Here is a 16,129-nt window from a genome sequence, read left to right as displayed (position 1 = left end):
TAGGGTCACCACGAGCCTTACTTACTGCCATTCTCAATGAGTCACCGTTGTCTTGTTGTTGCTGTTGTCGTTTATTTTTATTTTTATTTTTTTATAGAGATAAGGTCTCACTATATTGCCCAGGCTGGTCTCAAACTCCTGGGCTCAAGCGATCCTCCCGCCTTGGCCTCCCAAAGTGCTGGGATTACAGGCATAAGCCATCGCACCTGCACACAATAAGTCACTGTTAAAGGTAGGGAGCTTAAAAGAGGTTCTGCACTGGAAGAGCACTAACAGGGAAACCTCACCTTTCTAATGCCAGCAATAACCTGAAGGATAAAAGCTGAGAACTAGAAATTATCCCTGCAAAAGCAAGACAATTTCCAGGACAAAGCAGCCAGGTGTCCAGGAGAAAAAAAATCAAATACATGACTAAATTAAATATTTGATCTTTTACACTTTGGTAAATTCAGTTTGTCTCCTTTAAAAATTATAATTAGACCAGGCACAGTGGCTCACGCCTGTAATCCTAAAATTTTGAGAGGTCAAGGGCAGGAGTTTGAGATCAGCCTGGCCAACAAACTGAGATCCAGTCTCTACAAAATAGAAAAACTTAGATGGGCATGGTGGTGCACACCTGTAGTCCCAGCTACTTGGGAAGCTGAGGCAGGAGGATGGCTTGAGCTCAGGAGTTCAAGGCTTTAGTGAGCCATGACTGTACCACTACATTCTAGCTGGGCCAACAGAGTGAGATCCTGTTTCTAAAAATAAAAAAATTATAATTACATTGAAATACATAGTGACTACCTTCAAATAGTACAAACCACTTAGCAGATTTCTATTAAGTAAATTCATCTGTAATTAATATTAATGTGAAATTCCCTTAATTTCCAATCCAGTGATAGAATAAACACTTATCAAATAATTACCAGATATATGGCACTAAAAGAATAAAACATTAAAAAAAATTTCAGGCCAGGTGAGGTGGCTCATGCCTGTAATCCCAGCACTTTGGAGGCCAAGGCGGGCGGAACGGGAGGTCAGGAGAGCGAGACCATCCTGGCTAACACAGTGAAACCCCGTCTCTACTAAAAATACAAAAAATGAGCCGGGCGTGGTGGCAGACACATGTAGTCCCAGCTACTCGGGAGGCTGAGGCAGGAGAATCGCTTGAATCCGGGAGGTGGAGACTGCAGTGAGCCAAGATCACGCCACTGCGCTCCAGCCTGGGCGACAAAGCAAGACTCCGTCTCAAAAAAAAAAAAAATTCAGATTCAGTTCATAAAGAAATGGCACAGGCAATTTTGCAAAGAAGGCAGAATTTAAGTTAAAACGTATAAGACAGATAAGACATCTTATCAAAGAACCCCATTATTTCCCTAATTTTCCAAGCCAGAAATATGGGAGTTATCCCTAACTCAACCCTGTCTACCCACATTGATCAGTGCTGCCCCTAAATGTCTTACAAATGTGTTCACTTCTCTCATTCCCACTGGCATTACTTTAGTTTCAGCCATAATTATGCTAACCTAGGCTCTGACAAGATAAGTCTCCTAACTGGTCAAATACACTAATCCAATCCATTTTCCAACTGCCCAAGTAATCTACTGAAAATGCAAATCATAGGCCAGGCAGGATGGCTCACACCTGTAATCCCAGAACTTTGGGAGGCCAAGGTGGGCACATCACTTGAGGTCAGGTGTTCAAGACTAGCCTGGCCAACATGGTGAAACCTCGTCTCTACTAAAAATACAAAAATTAGTCGGGCATGGTGGCACAGGCCTGTAGTTCCAGCTACTCAGGAGCTGAGGCAGGAGAATCACTTGAACACAGGAGGTGGAGGTTGCAGTGAGCCAAGATCGTGCCACTGCACTCCTACCTGGGCAACAGAGTGAGACTCTGTCTCAAAAAATGAAAAACTAAAATAAAATAAAAATAAAATGCAAATTGTATCATTTGATACTCTCCTCCCTTAAAATCCTTCGATATCTCTATCATGGAAAAACCCAAACTCCTTAACACAGTATAAAAGCCTTTCTGATCTGGCCTCACTCCCCCACTTCACGTCTTGCTTGCTTTTCTCTCTCATCTCTGAGCCCCCTGCCGGCAGTGTCTTTTCCTTCATTTGTTGCCTGGCTAATTCTTCCCTATACCTACCCTGACCCCTGCTACTTTTTCTTCGAAAATTTCAAACCAAGAAAAAGTTAATAAAATAATAAAATGAATGTCTACCTGTCATCTAAATTTACCAGTTGTTGCATTTTTTTTGCCACATTTACATCATGACACTTAACTCCTAAAACTTCAGCAAGTATCTCTTATGAACAAGAACATCCTTCTACATAATGAAACAATGTCATAATCACATGTAAAATATTTTTTTAATTTCTTAAACTTTTTTCAACAACATGGGTTTATACACCCAAAATACATAACACTGACACAGTATTACCTAACACGTAGTCACTATTGAAATTTTCCCAATTATTCCAAAATGTCCTATAATTATACTTTGTTTCATTCAGGATCAAACCAAGGGTCATGCATTTCATTTGTTGGTTATCTTCTGCCCCTTATTTTTCAGGACTCAGTTCTGGAATGATATTCCCTGGGAAGCCCTCTGTGACTCCCCCTACCCAGTATGGGTTATATGCCTCTTTCAGATGCTTTCATACCACCACTGTCATGGTATCATTACACTATTTTGCAATCATCTGTTTATCTATGTCTCTCTCAATAAACAGTAATCTCTTTGAAGACTTTTTACTCTCCAGGCCCTACTGTCTGGCTCATAGTAGATACTCAATAAATGCTGGCTGAACAAATGAATGAAAACACTATAAACAGGAAATACAATTGTTATGGACTGAATTGTGCCCCTTAAAACTCGTATCTTGAAGCCCTGACCCCAGTGTAATTGTATTTGGATACAGGGCCTTGAAGGAGGCAATTATGGTTAAATGAACTCATAAAGTGGGAACCTAATCCAATAGAATTGGTGTCCTTATAAGAAGAGGAAGAGACACCAGGAATGTGCACGCATAGCGCAAAAGCCATGTGAGACCAGAAGAAGGCAGCTGTCGGCAAACCAGGAAAAGATTCTCACCAGAAACCAAACCTGCCAGCATCTTTATGTCGGATTTCCAGCCTCCAAGAACTGTAAAATATTCTGCTGTTTAAGCCACATAGTCAGTGGTATTCTGTTATGGCAGGCCAAGGTGAATAATATAATGACCAAAATCTACGTGTCCCGGTTCCTATGAATGATGGAATGCTAAGCAAAACCTACACCACTGCTAGAACAAAGATACCTACAAGAGACATTCCCCCTGCTTCCGGAAAACTGAACCCCACATTTAACAGAAAGAATGGCAGAAAACATTATTCTCACACCGTGACATATACATTTAAAGAAAAAAAATGGATCTTCAAGAACACAAACACCAAAATTATTAGTATCAATCACCATCTGTAGCAATTCAATCAGATGAAAAAGGTAGTAGAGTTACATAAAGAATGTAAAGAGTAAAAGTGAGTTTGTTGAAGGTAAAAAACAATAAAAATTAAAAATTAAAAAAAGGCTGGGCACGGTAGCTCACACCTGTAATCCCAGCACTTTGGGAGGCCAAGGCAAGTGGATCTCTTGAAGCCAGAAGTTTGAGATTAGCCTGGTCAACAGAGTGAGATTCTCATCTCTATAAAAAAATTTAAAAAATTATCTGGGCATGATGGCACTCGCCTGTAATCCCAGATACTCAGGTGACTGAGGCAAAAGAATCACTTGAACCCGGGAGGCGGAGCTTGCATGAGCCGAGATTGCACCACTGCACTCCAGCCTGGGCAACAGAGCAAGACTGTCTCAAAAAAAAAAAAAGAATGTAAAGAACACACATCAAAAGGAAATTTTCTGCGGGGCTTAGAATAACATTATAGACTCATCTTCCCAGTTTCTGCACTTTAATATCTGCTGCTAAGTTGCTACATGCCTATGGTCATCTTCCTCACACAGATTGTGAAGACAATGGCAGAGACCACATCATGGGGTGGGAGCAACTGCTTTGATCACTAACAGTGGCTAGGATAATGTTCTATTCCAGCTACACTCCTCATAATTTCTGGAAAATTATCATTATAGACAACTGACCCACCTTCTAATCATTCAGTATCACTAGATTCTCAACAGAACAACTGATTGGTCTACAAGCCCTCTCTCAAACACAATTCCTCATGTTGAGCTTCACAATTATTATCTTGGAGACTCAGAAAATGATTCAGCACATGAGCTTGCTAACTTAGCAGTCTGACGCATTAGCAAAAGCCAAAATTTTTTTGATAAACAAAAAACATTTTGGTAGAATTTAAATAAAATCAACCGAGTATTCACAGTTATTATGATTTCTAAACAGGTCATTTTAAGAAACTTAGAAAATTGGCTGGGCACGGTGGCTCATGCCTGTAATCCCAGCACTTTGGGAGGCCGAGGCAGGCGGATCATGAGGTCAGGAGATCGAGACAATCCTGGCTAACATGGTGAAACCCCGTCTCTACTAAAAATACAAAACTGTTAGCCGGACATGGTGGCGGGCGCCTGTAGTCCCAGCTACTCAGGAGGCTGAGGCAGGAGAATGGCGTGAACCCGGGAGGTGGAGCTTGCAGTGAGCTGAGATCGTGCCACTGCACTCCAGCCTGGGCAACAGAGGAAGACTCCGTCTCAAAAAAAGAAAAAAAAGAAACTTAGAAAATTGAGAAGCTGACCAAATTCTATGCCCACTTTGCTTTTTCTGCAGTACCCAGAAAAGGACACAAATCCACTAAATAATTCTTTCACAAACAGCTTACAATGTTACTGTTTGAAATTTACTTTGGATGCTGAATAACATAAATGTAATCATTCAAAGTATGCTCATGGTCTGAACTTTGTTTTTTGTTTGTTTTTTTTTTTGAGACAGGGTCTCACTCTGTTGCCAGGCTGAAGTCCAGTGGCACGATCTCAGCTCACTGCAACCTCCGCCTCCTGCCTCCTGGATTCAAGCGATTCCCCTGCCTCAGCTTCCCGAGTAGCTGAGACTACAGGTGCACGCCACCACGCCCGGCTAACTTTGTGTATTTTAGTAGAGATGGGGTTTCACCATATTGGCCAGGATGGTCTCCATCTCCTGACCTCGTGATCCACCTGCCTCAGCCTCCCAAGGTGCTGGGATTACAGGCGTGAGCCACTGTGCCTGTCCCATGGTCTGAACTTGCAAATATCAGGTTATAAAGTGAGATCGCTGTTAGATTCATATAAAAAAATTTTTTTTTAAGAGACAAGGTCTTGCTCTGTCACCCAAGCTGGAGTGCAGTGGCGTAATCACAGCTGACTGCAGCCTGGAACTCCTGGGCTCAAGTGATTCTTCCACCTCAGCCTCCCAAGTAGCTAGGACTACAGCCACGTGCCACCACAACCAGCTAATTTTTTTTTTATATTTTTTGTAGAGAGGGGGTCTTGCTAGGTTGCTCAGGCTGGTCTCAAACTCCTGGCCTCAAGCAATCTTCCCACCTTGGTGTCCCAAAGTGCTGGGATTATAGGTGTGAGCCGCTACATCCAGCCCGTATCAAACTCTTGACCACACTTGGGACTCAACAATTAACTGTTATTATTTCAAAGTATTTAATAAATCTCTGAACTTTTTTCTATTAAGTCTAATGTTTGATACTGAAAAAGCTAAAGTTATTGGAGAGTTTTTACTTGTACACTTGTTTTTCAAATAAAAATTAAACCGAAGGGAAAGAAACTACAAATACAAACGGGTCTGGCCCCTCATGCATATATACATACACACAGGGTTTTTATTCTTAACATCAGTTACCTTCTGCCCTTCTCACAAAGCTTCTCAATTTCAGCTTTCAGATCCTGCTCCTTCTGCAAAAACTCCTTCTTCTCTTTCTCTATCTTCTTCTTTGTTTCTTCCCGCTTTATTGTCACATCCTGAATAGCCTTTAATATCTCCTGAGTTCCACACAATTACAGTCACACACAAATAAAAAAGAAAATAAGTTAGTTCTTTTGATGCAAAGGTTATTTTCAACTATCACAAATTCACGTATTGACTTCAGTGAATTCAAATTGAATTGAAAGAATGTGGTTGATGAGTAGCTCCAAAAGCCAGTATTCAGACCTAAAGGAGAAAGTTATAGTAATGCAGATTTCAACTCAACAGGAAAAATAATTTCTAGCAATCGCAATTGTTCAAAAATGGAATATACTGCCTTGTGAAGCAGTAAGCTCTTCATTACTGGTGTTCAAATAAAGGCTGAATGAACACCTGTCAAGAATGCTGAGAAAGGTGTTCTTGTACCAGGGAGGGTCTGTTACATCCAACAAATATTGTTTTTTTTCATTTTGTTATGATTCTACTTTATTATGTATGGGTTTTGTTTGTTTAACTCTTTAACAACAACAAATACATACATATATACACACACACACATATATATACACAGACATACATATGTACAAACGCACACTTTTTTTTTTTTTAAATAAGAAGTCAAACAGGCCAGGCACAGTAGCTCATGCCTATAATCCTTGTACTTTGGGAACCCAAGGCAGGAAGATCACTGTGTCCGGGAGTTCGAGTCCAGCCTAGGCAACATACAGAGATCTTGTCTCACAAAAAATAAAAAAAATTAGCCAGGTGTGGTGGCACATGCCTGTAGTTCAGATACTCGAGAGGCTGAGGTGGAAGGATAGCTTGAGCCCAGAAAGTCAAAGATACAGTGAGCCTTGATTGTACCCACTACACTCCAGCCTGGGCAACAAAACAAGATCCAGTATCAAAAAAAAAGTAAAATAATACAAAGGTGATAAAGAGTCACTCCCCCACTTCATACCACTTCCACCCATAAGAGTAATCAATGTGTTAACTGCTTTGTATTATGCTTTCACATCCTTCTCTATGCTCACACAAAGACATGTATACTTAGGTATGCATTTCTTTGTTGTTGTTGTTGTTGTTTTTAAATGGGGTCATTTTACATACATTATTTTGCATTCTGATTTCTTTTACTTGACATGAATGTATTATGTCAATAAATATCGATCTAATTCAAAAATAGCTGCATAACATATGGATGTATCTAATTTATCCGAACATTCTCTATTAAAAGTCTATGAGTGGTCTGGCGCAGTGGCTCACGCCTGTAATCCCAGCACTTTGGGGGGCCGAGGCAGGTGGATCATGAGGTCAGGAGATCGAGACCATCCTGGCTAACATGGTGAAACCCCGTCTCTATTAAAAAAAATACAAAAAATTAGCCGGGCGTAGTGGCGGGCGCCTGTAGTCCCAGCTACTCGGGAGGCTGAGGCAGGAGAATGGCGTGAATCCAGGAGGCGGAGCTTGCAGTGAGCCGAGATTGTGCCATTGCACTCCAGCCTGGGTGACAGAGCGAGACTCCGTCTCAAAAAAAAAAAAAAGTCTATGAGTATTAATACTTTTTTTGAGACAGGGTATCGTTCTGTCACTCAGGCTGGAGTGCAGTGGCACAATTTCGGCTCACTGCAACCTCTGCCTCCTGGGTTTAAGTGATCCTCCCACCTCAGCCTCCCATGTAGCTGGGACCACAGGTGCACACCACCACACCCGGCTCATTTTTTGTATTTTTGGTAAAGATGGGATTTTGCCATGTTGCCTAGGCTGGTTCGAACTCCTGGACCCAACTGATCCACCCGCCTCAACCTCTCAAAGTGTTGGGATTACAGGTGTGAGCCACCACACCCCGCCTTGCCTTTTTATTTCAATTAACTCAAAAATAAAATTAAAGTTTGAGCCGAGCATGGATGGCTCAAACTTTAATTTTATTTTTGAGTTAACTGAAATAAAAAGGCCTCCTTTCGGAGACCAAGGCGGGTGGATTTCTTGAGTCTGGAGTTCAAGACCAGCCTGGGCAACATGACAAAACCCCGTCTCTACCAAAAATACAAAAAATGAGCCAGGCATAGTGGCACGCACCTGTGTTCCCAGCTACTTGGGAGGCTGAGGTGGGAAGATCACTTAAGCCCAGGAGACAGAGGCTGCAGTGAGCCAAGATTATGCTACCACATTCCAGCCTGAGTGACAGAGTGAGACTGTCTCAAAAATAAATAAATAAATAAAGTTTTTTAAAAAATTAAAGTTTGATCAGAGACTGTTGCTTAACTCATTGACAATTTCAATATAAGCAAAATACCTGGTGATTCTTCATTTCCTCTTCTCTCCTTTGCTGAAGCTGCTTTAATTGCACTTGGAGCTGATTCTCCACTTGCCTCTGTTTGTCCAGGACCTCCTGGTAACGCTCTTTCAACAGGGTTCTCTCTGTCATCATTTTATCCTATTATGAACAAGACAAGAAAAGCTTATTTCCTAATTTAATCACAAGAAACATTCACCAGTGCCTGTCCAAGGCATTGTATAGAGCTCTATGACCGCACTATCCAATAATGAAGCTACTCTACTAGCCATATGTGGCTATATTCAGTAAAATATGATGAGATTGGCTGGGGATGGTGGCTCACACCTATAACTGTAGCACTTTGGGAGGCTGAGGCGGGCGGATCACTTGCATTCAGGGATTCGAGACCAGCTTGGGCAACATGGCAAAACCTGGACTCTAAAAAAATACAAAAATTAGCTGGGCATGCCAGTACTCCACTGTAGTCCCAGCTACTTGGGAGGCTGAGGTGGGATGATCGCTTGAGCCTGGGAGGCAGAGGTTACAGTGAGCTGAGATCGTGCCACTGCACTTTAGCCTAGGCGATAGAGCAAGACTCTGTCTCAAAAAAGCATCCGGGAACATGATTCCTTACTGGTTAACAACACTGAAAACTGATGGATCCACTAAAGAGGCCTGGGAACCTGGTATTCAGACTGAACAACTCAGCAAGCTTTCATATAAAGTCGGGATTAGAAGAGAGACTTCTAGGCAAGGCACGGTGGCTCCAGCCTATAATCTCAGCTTTGAGGGGCCAAGGCAGGAAGACTGCTTGAGGCCAGAAGCTGAAGACCAGCCTGGGCAACATAGTAATACCTGGTCTCTATCAAAAAATAACAATAATAAATAAATAAATAGAAGTGCTTCTGAAAACAGTTTAGCTCTGCCACCCCCATGTCAGTAAATCAAGAAAATCAATGGTTACCTTTCAAAGGGACACTAAAATTTGAAGAGGGTCAACTTAAAACACATTTAGTATGAAGTAGCCCATATAATATTTAAACTGAGAGCACTAAACTGAATTTTTTCATTAAATAATAACCATTTTCAAAGAAAAAAAATTTTTAAAACAAATGAGGAAAATATCATATTATAATCATTTTAACAAAAGGCTCTCAAGGCTGGGCGCAGTGGCTCAACGCCTGTAATCCCAGCACTTTGGGAAGCTGAGGCAGGTGGATCACCTGAGGTCAGCAGTTCGAGACCAGCCTGGCCAACATAGTGCAATCCCATCTCTATTAAAAATACAAAATTAGCCAGGCATGGTGGCACATGCCTGTAATCCCAGCTACTTGGGAGGCTGAGGCAGGAGAATCACTTGAACCTGGTAGGCAAAGGTTGCAGTGAGCAGAGACTGTGCCCCTGCAGTCCAGACTGGGTGACAGAGCGAGACTCCATCTCAAAATAAATAAATAAATAAATAAATAAAATAAAATAAAAAATAAAAAAGGCTCTCAAGATAGGACCTTGGCTTTGGGACAAGCTAATCTTTAGTCCATGTACTGAAATGTGACTAACGTGTCCCAAACAGCTGATTACTCAGCATCACACCTTTCCAGGGATTCTGAACCTGGATTCTACAGGTGGACCTCGGAATCTTTGAACTCTCTGCAACTGATGAATGTATATATTTTTCTGTGATAAGAATTCAAAGTTTCCAAAAGATTCTGAAAGAGGATCTTAACCAAAGAAAAGTTGAAACCAGTAGATTATTCTTTTTTGAGACAGAGTCTCACTCTGTCGCCCAGGCTAGAGTGCAGTGGTGCAATCTCGGCTTACGGCAACCTCCGCCTCCCGAGTTCAAGCAATTCTCTCTGCCTCAGCCTCCAGAGTAGTTGGGATTACAGGCGCCCGCCACCACGTTCGGCTAATTTTTGTATTTTTAGCAGAGATGGGGTTTTGCCATGTTGGCCAGGCTGGTCTTGAACTCCTGACTTCAGGTGATACCCCTGCCTTGGCCTCTCAAAGTGCTGACATTACAGGTGTGAGCCACTGCACCCGGCCTCAGGCCTCACTGCCTTTTTAAAAGCATGTGGACCTCACTACCACCCAAAAGATAGAGCCAAACAAAACTCAACCCTGGGCCTCTTCTGGCCCAGTAACTTGCTGGGTTTCCATTCGTTCCTGTTTCATCTACTTGACTGTTACAATTAAGTCCCAAGTTGCTAGTCTCTATTTTAAAACTTTTCTTGGCTTCATCTGGTTAATGTACACCAGTAACTTTTTTCCGTATGCCCTTCAATTTCTTCAACTTGCACCAAATATCCACTCTCTTATCTGGTTGCTACAAGCACTTTCCCTTTTTATACCACTCTTCATAAATTAACATATCCTACCCTAAAGACCTCTTCCTGGGGTGCCTTTCCCAGCATTACCTTCCCTTTAAAAAGTGTACATTTAGATATCCATATACTTAAAGGTGGAAGTTTTAGCCACAAAAGGCCAGGGATGGATCAAAGGGAGCATTTTAACAAAGGTAAGTGTGACGTTCTCTTCAAAAGCCAACTATCTGGGGATAAAATTAAAAAGACACAAGTAAATAATACATGAAAAAAAGACTGGATGGAATTTGACTAAAAGCTTAACAGTATGAAAAAACTGCCAAAATAAGTCAATGTAAGCTTAAGAAATAGTGTCTAGAATGAGAGATACTGAGAGATCCCACTGTATTATAAAGTAATTATACTGTATCTGTACTATTATATATGGTTCTCAAGATCACTTTTTAAAACAAATATTGATAAAATAGAACATGTCTAAGTGAAAGTAACCAGAATGATGATAAAGAAATGGAAAATAGTATCAAAATAGTATCAAAAAGAATACTAAAAACATCTGAGGATGTTTCACCTGGAAAGGTTTGAACTTGGGGAGTAAGAGAATAAGAGCAGGAGGCATAAAAAAACTTCAAATATACACACGGCTAACAAGCAGGAAAGGAACTGGATTTATTCCATAAAGCTCAAGAGAAAGCTACAATAAGAACTTTTTTTTTTTTTTGGAGACAGATTCTCACTCTGTCACCAGGCTGGAGTGCAGTGGTGCAATCTCAGCTCACTGCAACCTCTACCTCCCGGGTTCAAGCAATTCTCCTTCCTCACCCTCCTGAGTAGCTAGGACTAGAGGCATGCGCCACCACACCCAGCTAATTTTTGTATTTTTAGTAGAGATGGGGTTTCACCATATTGGCCAGGATGGGCTCAATCTCTTGACCTCGTGATCTATCCGCCTCGGCCTCCCAAAGTGCTGGGATTACAAGCATGAGCCACTGCGCCTGGCCTAAAGCAAGAAGCTCACTGCCACCTCAGCCTCCTGGGTTCAAGCAATTCTCCTGCCTTAACCTCCCAAGTAGCTGGGATTACAGGCTAATTTTTGTTTTTTTGTTGTTGTTTGTTTGTTTTTGAGAGAGTCTCACTCTGTCACCCAGGCTGGAGTGCAGAGGTACGATCTCGGGTCACTGCAATCTCTGCCTCCCAGGTTCAAGCTAATCTCATGCCTCAGCCACCCAAGTAGCTGGGATTACAGGCACACGCCACCACACCTGGCTAATTTTTTGTATTTTTAGTAGAGATGGGGTTTCGCCATGTTGCCCAGGCTGGTCTCGAACTCCTGAGCTCAGGCAATCTGCCTGCCTCAGCCTCCCAAAGCGCTAGGATTACAGACGTGAGCCACTGTGCCTGGTCTAAATTTTTGTATTTTTAGTAGGGACGAGGTTTCACCATGTTAGTCAGGCTGGTCTCAAACTCCTGACCTCAGGTGATCCACCCGCCTCAGCCTCTGAAAGTGCTAGGATTACAGGCGTGAGTCACTGCACCCGGCCTGAAGCAAGAAGTTATAAGGGTTTTATCTTCATCTCAGAATAAAATCTAATAAGAGGTTTCATTTTTGTTTTTTGAGATGGAGCTTCTCTGTTGTCCAGGCTGGGGTGCAGTGGTGCAATCTTGGCTCACTGCAACCTCTGCCTCCTGGGTTCAAGCCATTCTCCTGCCTCAGCCTCCCGAGTAGCTGGGATTACAGGCACACACCACCACGCCTGGCTAATTTTTGTATTTTTAGTAGAGATGGGGTTTCACCACGTTGGCCAGGTTGGTCTCAAACTCTCGACCTCAGGTGATCTGCCTGCCTTGGCCTCCCAAAGTGCTGGGATTACAGGCATGAGCCACTGTGCCTGGCCTTTTTTTTTTTTTTTTTTTTAATTTTTTTTGAGACAGGGTCTCACTCTGTCACCCAGGCTGCAGTACAATTGCACAATCACGGCCCACACAGCCTCGACCTCCTTGGCTCAGGTGAACAGGTGATCCTCCCACCTGTCTCCTGAGTAGCTAGGACTCCTGAGTAGCTAGGACTATAGGCATGCACCACCACACCTGGCTAATTTTTGTATTTTTTGTAGACATGGTGTTTCACTGTGTTGCCCAGGCTGGTCTCAAACTCCAGGGCTCAAGCGATCCACCCACTTCGGCTTCCCAAAATGTTAGGATTATGGGTGTGAGCCACTGTGCCTGGCCAATAAGAGCTATTTTTTTTTAAACTGGTTGCTTTGTGAGGTAGTAAGCTTCCCATCTTTGGAAGTGATCAAGGAAAAGTCACCTGACCATCTGTCAGGAATTTTATGAAAGGGACTCCTGCACCTTTTCCAACTGAGATGATACGCCTCTAGATCTTCTATTTGATAATGGCTTCATGTAACAAGGACAGTTTAAATACTTACCAAATTCTTTTCAATATCTTGATCTGTGTTTACCTCTGAATCAGCTGTCTTAAAGTCAGTCTATAAAGGAAAAAAGTTGTATTTAGAATCGTTCAGAGACACTTTAAAAGAGGCAGAATCACTAACACCTAGAATTCCGCCACAGGTAACTAACTTTTTGCTCTTTCCCCTTACCAGCTTCCAAGCAAGCTAAGCAATGTAGTTCTGGCAAATGGACACCAACATCCACGCTGCATTAATCATCGGTCCCACAAAATAACCCAAACAAGACCCAGTGACTGACTGAGAGAAAGCCTCAAGTCTGAGATGAGACGTCTGCCCTCTACAGTCTGTTGTGCCCATACTTTCTCCTACAACAAAGCACACCCGTCACTAGAAGGCAGGATACACTGTACTTCTTAAGATGTGACTCAGAGAATTAACAAGGATTCTTCCTGCAAGGTCAAAGATGATAAATATGAATGCTAATGTCCTGCACTCATCAGTTACTCAGTGAAAGAGACTACACGTAGGTCATAAAGTTCCTACTTGCCATAAGATTAGACAATGGCTACTGGCTTTCTTATTTACTGAACATCAAAATGAAGTCATTGTATGGCACTGTATGAGAGTAGTATGATGGTTGCTAGCAAAAAAAACAAAAAACAAAACAAGCCAGCAAGTTCTCCACCAAATATGAAGAAATATCTCCCACCCTGAACCCCACCACCCCCCAATTACATTTTAGTAGTAGAAACTTGACACTTGACCTGTACAGCAATGTTCTGAGAAAGCTTCAGGGAAGAGCTATCTTGATCATCATCCTGATCCACTCGGACTCCTTCAACCCCATTTGCTGGAGACACTACAGGTCGGAAATCCAAGCTTGTGTCCCTGTTACCTTCCTTTAGGATGGAGGCTTGTGGGGATTTCTCTTCAGAGCAATTCCCGGAGGCAAGCTGCTTAGTATGGCACCCTGCCTTAAGAGACCGAGTGACTGGATGGAGGCTCTCCCGAAGGCTTGTGTCCCCCTCCTCTCCTGCTGTGCTGGCCACATCCTTCAAATCAGACTGAGACCCACTGCCAGAAAGACAAAGGGCTGTGGCTATCAAGTTTTCTCCTAAAACCACCTGGTGCGCTGCTGAGGTGTCACCTGCTGATGAACCAGGATTCTGCTCTGAGTGCTCCAAATGGACATTTCTGTTATTCTCCTTGGTTATTGTTTGGCTACTTACACTCGACAGAGGCGAGTTCTTCTGCTTCTGTGCAGAGTCTTTGGTGCTATCAAACACACAAGATAACAAGAAAAGTATATAACACTTTCAACATAACTACTAGAAGAACAAAACTAGACTACGTAAACCCTCCTGACTATCATAATGAAAGAACTTAGTTTCAATCCAATGATTTCTATCCCGTATGCAGGTAGTATAGCCTGGTGGTTAAGACCTAGTTTTTTGTTTTTGGTTTTGTGTTTAGAGAGGGTCTAAACTCTGTCACCCAAGCTAGAGTGCAGTGCCGCCATCAAGGCTCACTACAGTCTCAACATCCTTGGCTCAAGCAATCCTCCACCTCAGACTTGTGAGTAACTAGGACTACAGGCACATGCCACTACGCCCAGCTAATTTTTTGTATTTTTTGCATGGTTTTGCCATGTTGCCCAGGCTGGTCTCGAACTCCTGTACTCAAGGGATCCATCTGCCTGCCTCAGCCTCCCAAAGTGTTGGAATTATAGGCGTGAGCTGGCCAAAAACCTGGGTTCTACGGTAAATGGCCAAACATAAATGATTCTGAAGATCCAAATAATTTTTGAGTGCCAATTTTAATAACTTTTGGGGATACCGATGAATTAGCCTAATACTAGTTTGAATATTTAATTTAGTTACATGTACTAATTTAGTTATACATAATATTATAATAAAATATTAACTTAGAAGTATTGTTTTTATTCCTCTCTCACCTTTCACAAGAATAATTTTCATTCAAACTCATTATACAGATCTTTGACCAGAACCACTTTTTAGGTTCTTCAACAGTTTTCCAGACTATAGAACCTACACTTTAAGTTGTCTAAAGTACAATTTTGAATCCAAAATTGAAGCTGTCAATAGAAATTTTATCCCACACAGTAAGTATACATATGCTTAACATTAGGATATTCTGTCACTTGTCACAGCCATTCAAGGTATTGCTTTTATTTTTTATTTATTTACTTATTTTTTGAGACAGGGTTTCACTTTGTCATCCAGGCTGAAGTGAGGTACTGCTTTTTAAAGGGGTCTTTAAAACATATTTACAATGACATCCAACATTCACAATTGTACATCTTTCACCCAGGAATTACGCCTATGTTTAATTTCTTTGACCCCACCCTCTTTTTTTAAACTAATTCTATAACTGACACTCTTAACCATACCCAACCAGCAATGGGGATTCAAGTTGATGCGTCTTTGTTTCCTCAGTCGTACTAGTTCAAAATAAAACAACTGAAAGACTACCTCGGTGGGGAGCAATGGCTCATGCCTGTAATCCCAACACTTTGGGAGGTCAAGGCAGGAGGATCATTTGAGGTCAGGAGTTCAAGACTAGCCTGGGAAACATAGCAAGACCCTCTCTCTACATAAAAATTTAAAAATTAGCCAAGTGTAGTGGCGTGCACCTGTAGCTCCAGTTACTTGGGAGGCTGAAGTGAGAGGACTGCTTAAGCCCAGGAGATGGAGGCTGCAGTAGGCCATGATCGCACCACTGTACTCCAGCCTGGATGACAGATGGAGAGCCTGTCTCAATAATATTAGTAAAAACACTCGAAGCTGATTCCTTCCCGCTGGGAGTTAACTGTGAGCGGGTGCTAAATTAAAAATTCAGGCATATACAGTACCTGAGTTTGAATCCTGACTCCGCCCACCATTTACAAGCTGTTTGACTCTCGGCAAGTTAACTCATTTGCAAAACAGAAATAATACTATCCACCTAACAGGACTGTTGTGAGGATTACATGAGATAATGCACATAAAGTACTCAGTACAGTGCCTGGCACACAGTAAACATTCAATAAACCTTAGCTGCCATTACTACTAGTGTATGAAGTTGATTTTATTTATCAAAACTCTGACTCCAACATAGCTTGGAAACCTTGGGCAAATTACTAACCTCTCTGTGTCTCAGTTTCCTCACCGGTAAATGCGAATATTATCATCACTACCTCCTGGGACTGTTGTGAAGATTAAATGT

At 42.1% G+C, this 16,129-nt stretch overlaps 1 protein-coding gene across 2 annotated transcripts in view; it reads right to left on the bottom strand.

The window, feature by feature from the left end:
- The window catches only part of RNF214 (ring finger protein 214), a 54,235-nt gene that overhangs the window by 33,852 nt on the left and 4,254 nt on the right, over positions 1-16,129 (bottom strand). For both annotated transcript variants that reach the window (XM_003313315.5, XM_003313316.5), the window contains exons 3-6: positions 13,669-14,179; positions 12,920-12,979; positions 8,188-8,328; positions 5,829-5,968 (exon numbers count right to left, since the gene is read on the bottom strand). In XM_003313315.5, the coding sequence (XP_003313363.2) occupies positions 5,829-5,968; positions 8,188-8,328; positions 12,920-12,979; positions 13,669-14,179 (852 nt within the window). The remainder of the gene's footprint in view (positions 1-5,828; positions 5,969-8,187; positions 8,329-12,919; positions 12,980-13,668; positions 14,180-16,129) is intronic.

This window comes from Pan troglodytes, chromosome 9 (genome assembly GCF_028858775.2).
Source record: "Pan troglodytes isolate AG18354 chromosome 9, NHGRI_mPanTro3-v2.0_pri, whole genome shotgun sequence".
NCBI lineage: Eukaryota > Metazoa > Chordata > Mammalia > Primates > Hominidae > Pan > Pan troglodytes.
The sequence above is the reverse complement of the archived record's forward strand: the minus strand, read 5'-3'. Positions and strand labels throughout refer to the sequence as shown.